Consider the following 9,947-nt stretch of genomic DNA (forward strand, 5'->3'; position numbering starts at 1 on the left):
CGGCCGGCCCGGCCTGGCCCGGCCCGACACTGCCCCCGGGCCGGGCTCGGGCCTAGTTTTTGAGCCCGAAGGCCGGGCCGGGCCGGACCCGGGCCCGTCGTTTTTGCATTTTTCTGAAGGTCAGGCCAGGCCGGCCCGAAGCCCGACGGGCTTTTACGTGTTCAGGCCGGGCTCGGGCCCAGAAACACATGCCCGATGGCCGGGCCAGGCCGTGCCCGGGCCTGGGTTTTTTGTGTCGGGCTTGGTTAGGCCCGGCCCGAAGCCCGACCCGGCCCGAGGTTTGGCCAGGTATAACTTAGGGGCGCGGCTGGAGATGCTCTTATCCCATCACGTTTTCTTAGTTCACCAATCACGTTTCTCTAAAAAAAATTAAACACAGTACGGACGCAAGCGCTCATATATAAGTGCATACACTCATCCCTATAAACGCACACACGCACACCCTACCCCTTATGAGCACCTTCGAAAGACTGAGCCAGCATATCATCTTAAAATTTACGAAGTCGCTATAGGCACCTCGTCGTCGACGGAAACATCTCCTCCCACTGAATGCACATCGCCGGAAATTCTAAAATAAATTCAGAAGTAAATGCGAGCACCAGGATTTGAACCCTGATGGGACATGAGATACCATAGTCCCTCTAACATCATGTTTCTCTAAATGGACGGTGGACGAATGGCCATGCCTTCTCGTAGGATTGTGTCCATCTACAAATATTGCAACCTCCTACAACCTCTTTCGGAAAAAAAAACCTCCTTCAACCTCGTCTACCTACGTTGCGTCCCTAGTTTGCATTCTTTTCTCGTCACACCATGCACGTGTGCCCGCAATAGAGAGGCCTTGGACCCAATGGGCGTCCTACCACGCTCGCGCGCACCTATTTATTTCCACGGCGGAAGAGGGCCAGATAGCTAAGCTAGTCAGACATCGAGCACTCAGCACTCCCGGTTGCCATTCTCCCTACTAGTAAAGCAACATAGTTAACACGACATTTATATTGTTACTACTTTCAAGATGGCGTCCGGCCCTCCCGGGAAGCTGTCGAGCTTTGAGCCCTCTCTGTGGGGTGATTTCTTCATGAGTTACGAGCCACAACCACTACAGGTACTCCGTCAATCCAGATATATAGGATATGTTTTTGGGTAAAGTCCCGCAAAAGAAAAGTACGGAAGAATTTATTCGGTCTATATATCCATGAATGCATCCATGGACACCAATATGATGAAACACGTTTATGGTTGTATATATCGAACACTAGCTTAGTACTGTACATATATACACGTACGGATTGGAGAGAGTTGCATTCCAGTAGGGCTCAGATATGTAGACTACTAGCAAGGACTTTAGAGCATGATTAATAATATAGCTAGCTGATGACTATATAAAATTGTCATGTCGTCTATACACTCATATAGTAATGCAGGCTATGAGGTCAAAAACAGTTTTTGGGAAGCCGAGCTCCATGAAGATCATTTTAAAAAAATTGAAAATCATATTTTTTTATGTTTAAAAAAATTCTGAAAAGATATAGATATACATGGAGTCATAATGTACATGCGTATAAATTTTTACTATAAAATACGTTGAAATGAGGGATGTGAAAAAAAGCATTGACTTTTCAACACATTATACTATTCCTCCCCAAAGTCTATGAATTTGTTCTTTTTTTTATAGGTCGCAATTCAAGATATTTCATCGTGAATTTTTACACACAAATACATTTCATCCTTATATGTATGCATATACTTTTCGGATATTTTTAACACATGAAAGTGTAAATTTGAAGTTGTTTAAAATTTTCGGCCTCCATGGAGCCCGATCACCAAAACGCCCTACTCCTATAAGGTTGGCTATTACATTAGTACTTTTTCATACTTTCTCTTTCTCCATATTTATTGTATTTTCTTAGGAGTACGCATATAGCTAGACTCTTGAATGAGAGCTCACTTCCCTTACTTTTTCATATCTCTCTCCTTCACATAGACAAAAATGTCATGTAAACGGGCTATAAGCCTGCTATTGTACTTGCTCTTACTCCAAGTTATCGCTCAAACGTACCTACCCCGTATAATATGTGGACTTGCAGAGTTAATCCCTAAATTTGTATCTATGACCCCATTCAACGCTCTACATATTCCATTGTCACCCTGCGTGTGAACTTCCTGGCCACATCCATGACAAGGATTTATTCAGTATTAAATTTTGAAAACTTTTATCACTCAAAACATTTACCTAATTTCTTTTCTTAGGGACGGGGGAAAGGAAATTGTATCATGACAGTACAAATAATTCAGAAGTAACAAAAATTGCATCCATGTCCGTAGACCACCTACGACGACTACAATCACTTGGAGCGAGCTGAAGGCACGACCACTCATCGCCCCTCCATCATATGAGCCGGGCAAATCTTGCTGTAGTAGACATACATGAAGTCGTCGTGCTAAGTCCTGAAAGGAACAGTGCACCGGAATAGTAGCAGTCACCAATGAAGAGAAGCGCATATCGAAAGGATCCAATACGTAGACACATGAATGAAGGTCAGATTCATGCAGATCCACCCAAGACAAACACCGACCAAATTCCACGAGATCCTCGGAGACACACCTCCAAACTCCCTCTGAGGACACGAGACACACCGCCAGGATGGGGTCTAGGCGGGGAGAACCTTATTCCATCTTAGGGAGCCGCCACCGCCTTGCCTTCCTGAGTGGGACACAAATCCTAAGCAAACTAAAAAAAAACACATCAAAATGAAGCCGGAGCCATCCCACCATATATAAAGGGTTGGGATCCACCATGCCTCCATGGCTCTAAGGCCATAAAATACGAAGCAGATCGGCGCCGGTGTTGACGGGAGGCAGGGAAACCCTAGACGCACGGGAGTCTGTCGTGGGGAGGAGCAAACGTTTAGTATCCAGGAGACACGTAGCTCCATAAAACATTTAGCAGATTAACGATGCTCTATCATGGTTAACTTGATTACGACAAAATATTCATATGGGCTGATATCATCTCTCGGTTGTTGTTAACACTTCGTTATCCACTCTCTGATGCATAACATTGTAATTCCTAAAAACATACATATTGTTACAATAATTTTCTCGAAAAGGAGAAGACCACAGCCTCTGCATCATCATGATGCACACGTCCAAATAAATTTTAAAATATAAACATACTATTATTGTGGTAATTGATGCTGGTAACAAGTCAATTTAAGTTACTATAACATGGCAATTTCTGCATGCATGCATGCATATCCACTCTCTAAAAGAGGAGGATTCCCATCGGAAAGGCAAATAGGATGACAAATTTGCATAAATAGTGTCTTATTATTAAATTATTCAAATATGAGGCAACCAGGCCACCATCTATGTCTAAATAATTTAACATGATATTAGTCATTGATCTTAATAACCATGTTATAAATTATTCAAACAAGAGGCAACCAAGCCCCGACATATGCCAACATAAACTAGATATATATTAATCGATGATCTTAATAGGCACGTATGAGATTTAGTATATATTGAAGTTACATACTTAAAAGTATCTACCCGATATATGTATTCATTCTGAAGGACACGGCAACATGCATGGATGGGAGAGAAGAGAGAAGATCTTGCATTGTCATGGCATATAATGGGTGAATGGTCGAAAGTAATAGATGGAAACATCCACAACCACACGACATTGTAAGGGCATGTACAATGGTTTATAAGTTGTCTTTCTCCAATCTATTATACGCAATTTAGAGAATGTAGTTCAACATATTATGCAATGGATTATCCCTTAATATTGTCACTATCATTAATTTAATAGTTTGTCTAAAAGTATGGGGTGTTCAAAACCAAACTAAAAAACATGTGAATAAGAAAAGACATCTCGTACTGTAGAGACATATGTCTTATGTCATATCTTTCTTACTAAGAAATCATCTATTATCTAAGAGAAGGCAAGTATCTCTTTTGTGTTTCTCTATCTTCCACATGACCAAGTGTCCTATGTAGATCATTTTACATGACCTAAGAAGAAAGAAGTGAAATAAAAACTAAAAATATAAGGATGTGTAAAGTTATGCGAAGGAATGACTTTTTATGGTATTCTGCATGAAAAGACACAATATTATATAAAGTTACCATTGCAATTTTTGTACTTGCAAAAAAATTTCACCTAGAATTGTACGAAAGTCATTTCTTCTCATGAAACTTTACACATGAGTATATTACTAGACCATATTTATAACAACAACAATAACAATAGAAATGTCTTGCTTGTTTTCCTTTTTCCCAGTTCAAATATTAAATTGGGTGTGCGTAGACCCAGTTTCCAAAATAAAAGATACTAGGTCACACTATATAAGATAATACAACCATAGTATAGCCAACCACAAGGCTGGTGGAGGAAGAGAACACAAGATATAGTTCTAATGTTTCAGTATTGAAATTATATGTGGTAACAGTATATAAAATTTATGAATGGAAAGATGGCATTGATGGATGAAGAGAAAAAGTTAAATATTAGTATGGAATTCTAAAAAAAGTCATAATTGATCGCATAGTCAATGTCATCAATTTCCATTTGCACAAACAAATGTCTTTGCTAGTAATGTATGTAAAACGCTCAATCGCAAGATTTCTACTAAGGCATGATTTTTTTTTCCTGAAGACACACTTTTACCACTAAACTTTTCTATATGTAAATGGCTCTTATATAGATAGATGGATGACATAAAAAAATTAGTAGGATGTGCAAGCGTGAAAGTAGCAGTGGATCTACCGCTTGGATGTCGGGTTCAGTTAAAAAAAATGAACTAGTATCACTGGTTTGCTTGACCCAATGATTTAGCATTAATGGAGGTGAACTCACTCCTCATCAGTTTCTAGCTTCCCTTATGGGTGGATGTAATGGAATAGTGTTATTGTGGCATCACCAATGATGAGGTGGATTCAGCAAAAGAAGACAAGGTTTAGAAATGAGACATCAATATTTAGGTTTGTTTCTTTGTTGATTTGTCTCTCAGATAAATCGAAGCATCGTAACAAGAGATTCTTCGGTTGGCGTTTACTACCTCCGTCCTGGTTTATTGGTCCTCATTGTATTTCGTGTCAAATTTTGACCATAGATTGAATTGACAAAATGTTCATGCATGTCACCAAAAATTATATCATTGAAAACTATGTTCAAATACGAATCCATCGATATAATTTTTGTTGACATGCATTAACATTTTGTTAGTTAAATCTTTGATCAAAATTTGGCACAAACTACAATGGGGACCTATAAACCAGGACAGAGGTAGTAATTACCTATAGACAATGAACCTTGCAAGCATACCCGACAAACCTTATCTAAGTTAGGCTATCGCTACATGTGTCAATTCAAACCATTATGATGTTTGAGTAAAATTAGTATCATTTAATCACCATAGTTTTTTCATAATACAATCATCTACATTTAACCCAAGCATATTGGTACAAAACATAATGGTCAAATGATTGTACTGAGGAGTGCATTGAAATATAAATGACATGTATATTTCGAAAATCTAGCCGCAAATATGCATATTTAGAGTGAGTTCATTCGTTGTTTTTATGTATATACAATTTCTTTTGGCCAGCTGAACCTAATTATTTGTATGTATGCATATGCAGAGCGAGGAATGGATGATGGAGAGAGCTGATATACTGAAAGAGAAAATCCACATGTTGTTTCGGAGTTGCGATGGGGTGTTGGAGAAAATGTTCTTAGTGGATTCACTCCAACATCTCGGAATTGATCACCACTTTAAAGAAGAGATTGACAATATGTTGAGCGAAATCCTTGGGAGTGAATTTAGTTGCTCTAGTCTCCATGAGGTCGCTCTTCGATTTCGCTTGCTTAGGGAGCACGGTCATTGGGTATCTCCAGGTATCTCTTCATCATACATATGATGTGTTGAAACCACGCCACGGTTTTACAAGCTAACCCACATCTAGTGAAATATTTGACTTATACTTGTTCGCCTCCAAAACCGGTATTCTCAATTATGCCTCATTCCTTTTTGTGGATACATGTAGTGGATTGACCAAGTAATATAGTAATGAGTGCATGTGCACTCCATAGGATTGGATCGAAGCATTTATATTTCTGCTACAGTTCTATTTCCATGTGTTTTATATACTTTTTGGGTTTGCCCTGTCATAGCACCCTTACGCATTTTCTTTGTTGGTTATAAAAAGCCACCATAATATTTGATGTCAACCATTTAAACCAGTGTTCCCATACAGAGTGTCAATACAATTCTCTTTATGTTGAAGAGATATCCAAAAAGCAATTCCCCATAAATATGCTTTTCTGGATTTGTCTCAACTGCATCATCACATTAATGTGTATTGCATTCTATGTAATTTATACCGCATTACTTATAGTTATATTTTTGTAGGCTGGTTTTGAAAGTTGTCAATTGCATTTCTTTGGTTTTGTAGTTCATAGTGTTCTTCCATATTAATGTTTATTACACTTGTTATCTGTTGCCAATTTTGTATTATAGTTGTTGTCTATTGCATTGTCTCTCAGTTGTGTACTATACTATTAGTTGTTGTGTACTAAACTCACTTGCTACTAGTTGTCCAGTGTACCTTTTGATTTCTCCCTACTATATTTACCGTGATTTTTACAACCCTTTGATTGTTTAACATTTTTGTTGAACCCATTTCTCAGTAGTTATCTTGGGAGAGAAAAATATATAAGAAAGAAACTCTATGAATAATATGGGAAGATCCTAGCTAAAAAAGAGGAAAAACTGCTAGTTGTACATCGTAATGTGTAATATTAGTTGACTGAGGATTACAAAAGTTTTTGGCAACTATAAAGTAATGATCACTAAGTGATCCAGATCCACTTACATGCAGATAGGTTCGCATTATGGGCCTGACACATTTTTTCTTGCAGATGTCTTCAACAAATTCAAATGTGAAAGCGGGGTCTTCAACAAGGATATTACTTATGATACAAGGGGATTATTAAGTTTATACAATGCAGCTCATCTTCTCATCCATGGTGAACCAGCACTAGAAAAAGCCATCACTTTTGCAAAGTACCATCTTGAATCAAGGATTGCGAGTCTCGAGTTCCCCTTAGCCAAGCAAGTTAAACGTGCCCTTCACTTGCCACTGCCAAGGACTTATAAGAGGATGGAAGCAATACATTACATCTCGGAGTACAAAGAAGAGGAATATCACAACCCTGCTCTATTGGAGTTTGCAAAGCTAGACTTTAACCTTCTACAACATGTACACTTGAAGGAGTTGAAAGCTATTAGTGGGTATGCTCTTCCTTTGTAATCTCTCCACTGCGAAATACTCGACTCATTTTGATTGTCTACAATCTTATCAATTGCATGTAGTGTTTAAATAGTGTATCACCCTAAATAACTATTTAGTTTTAATAGGTGGTGGAAAGAACTTTCCAGATGCATCGAGCTGACCTATGTTCGTGATCGTGTGGTGGAGAACTATCTTTGGTCCCATGTGATGTTCTATGAGAAAGACTACGAGCTCGCACGGGTGATCGGTGCCAAAATAAATGTGCTACTTACCATCATGGATGACACATTTGATGCCCATGCCACCATAGAGGAATGTCGGAAGCTGACTGAAGCCGTACAAAGGTTACATTCATTAGTCTGGCTTTGTTAATACATATACTTCTATCTGGACATAAATTGAATGTTGACAACGAGTGAATTTCCATGTTGACCATGAGAAGAAAAAATATTTTCTATCATCAGTCTGGTGGGATTATGAGATCAATGTAATTTATGTTCCATAAATGCTAACAAGTCTAGTTTCAACAAACATATTGCCTAAAAAGCAGGAATTTTGCATGTACGCTTGACACTTCCCATAGAAAATGTGCACTGTAAGCAAGAGACCATCTGGGCTATGCACAAGGAGTGATCATGCAAATAAATGATTTTCTAGAAGATATCTTTAAAAAGTAGCTTACAAACATGTACTTTAAAAAAACATGTACTTTAAAAAAAACATGTACTTTTAATTAGTTATATTTATAGAATGCAATTCGCACTGTATGCAGATGGGATGAGAGCGATGTTTCTCTTCTGCCGGATTACTTGAAGAAGTTCTTTGATGAACTGTTGGCAAACATTAAGGAGTTTGGGAGTGAAATGGCAAAGAATAACAACTACGAGATTGCCTACATCAAGAAACAGGTACATATGCTAAAAAACAGGTAGATAAAACAATTGTTTGACACATATCACTGTCCTATTGTTAATTTCTCACCTTCTTTGTGTGCAGTTCCAAAAACAGTTCATTTATTATCTCCAAGAAGTCGAATGGTTGCACCAGAATCACAAGCCAAGCTTTGAAGAGCTAGTGAATCTGACCTCCATGACCATATGTGTACCAACAGTATGTGTGTGTTTTCTTGTTGGCATGGGCGATGCAATGCCCAAGGAAACACTCGAGTGGGTAGCTGGTTTCCCTGATGTCGTCATGGCATGCGCAAAGCTTACAAGGTTCATGAATGACATCGCTTCATTTAAAGTAAGTAATTTCGTTTATCCAAAAAGTTCTACATCCTAGCCATGTTTCTGAACTTGTGGCAAAACATAACAATATTAATGTTTTGTGGGAAAGAACATAATATTATTCAATCAATAATATTAGTTTATCATCAAATCTTACTCCGTATGTAACTAACCAAAGACTAAATTGCATTAAGCTTCTGCTAGATGTTTACTCCAAGACAGCAACTTTGACTCACTGGTTTGCAACAGAGTGCAATTTTAAATTATCAAGACTTGGCAATAAATAATTACCAAGACTATTAAATTTTGGCGTGTTTGGAATATTTAATCCTAGCGGCAACCATTAGCAGGCATGCATGATAATGTCTAATTAAACTATACGCAGCGTGGAAGAAGCAAGGTAGACGCAACGAATTCAGTAGAGTGGTACATCGCGGAGCATGGGGTCACGAGGGAGGTCGCAGTTGCCACGATCGAGTCACTCATAGAAGACGAATGGAGAAGCCTAAATCAAGCTCGCTTTGGGAACCGAGTGCTGCTCCCCGCAGTGCAGCGGGTTATCAGATTCGCTGTTAGTATGCCGTTATACTATGGTGGAGGGAACGATGCATTCACATTCAGCAAGCATCTTCACAAGACTATTGAGGCCCTCTTTGTCAACCCCATTCCCATCTAGGTAGGGAGCTATCTAGCTTGTTGCCGTACTACTATTTATCATTGTAACAAGTACCAATCTGCTTTCCAATAAACACATGTGTGTGACAGTGTGTGGTTTCTAGTAAGAGAAACAGTTATATGTATTGTTTATGAGATGAGATGGAATAAAATTCTATGTACGTGTGTTATCTTAGTGTTGGTTAAATTTCACTTTCAATCAGCTATTCTAACAACCTGGCTGCTTGAAACAGATTTTAGATTTTTAAACATGCTAAACTGGATTTTTTAGCGTTAAATTTAATCACGAATTATGTTTTGTGACTAGCCCGATGAAAGGGCCTACCTGCTGGGATAACGTGACAAATGATTCATGGGCAGCTTCTGTACCAAATTAGAGGAGTATTCCTCTTAGGCCTGTCCAATGCTAGTGAAATTGGCATGTAGTACCAAATACTCCCTCTTCCCATTATTGTGCATACAAGTTTTTCCTAAAGTCACACTTTGGAAATTACCTTCGGTCTAGTTTAGAGAAAAATCTATACAAAACCAAATCAATATCATTAGATTCACTATGAAATATATTTTCATATGCCATATATTCAGTATTGTAAAAGTTCATGTTTTTCTAAAAACTTGATCAAAGTTTACAAAGTTCGACTTTAGATTAAAAAACGTACATACGCTATAGCTTGGCAAGGAGGGGATATGAAAACTACATCAAATTTACAAAGGTTGACTTTTTCAAAATTTGGGACT

General features: G+C 38.4%; 1 protein-coding gene across 1 annotated transcript; it reads left to right on the plus strand.

Moving 5' to 3' along the window:
* Positions 1-889: 889 nt before the first annotated feature.
* On the plus strand, positions 890-9,379 carry LOC123160495 (tau-cadinol synthase). The gene is made up of 7 exons (XM_044578305.1): positions 890-1,105; positions 5,653-5,908; positions 6,932-7,304; positions 7,431-7,649; positions 8,078-8,213; positions 8,302-8,550; positions 8,920-9,379. The coding sequence occupies exons 1-7, from the start codon at positions 1,016-1,018 to the stop codon at positions 9,208-9,210; spliced, it is 1,614 nt and encodes a 537-aa protein (XP_044434240.1). The 5' UTR covers positions 890-1,015; the 3' UTR covers positions 9,211-9,379.
* The last annotated feature ends 568 nt before the right edge of the window (positions 9,380-9,947 follow it).

The sequence above is a fragment of the Triticum aestivum genome, chromosome 7B, assembly GCF_018294505.1.
Source record: "Triticum aestivum cultivar Chinese Spring chromosome 7B, IWGSC CS RefSeq v2.1, whole genome shotgun sequence".
NCBI lineage: Eukaryota > Viridiplantae > Streptophyta > Magnoliopsida > Poales > Poaceae > Triticum > Triticum aestivum.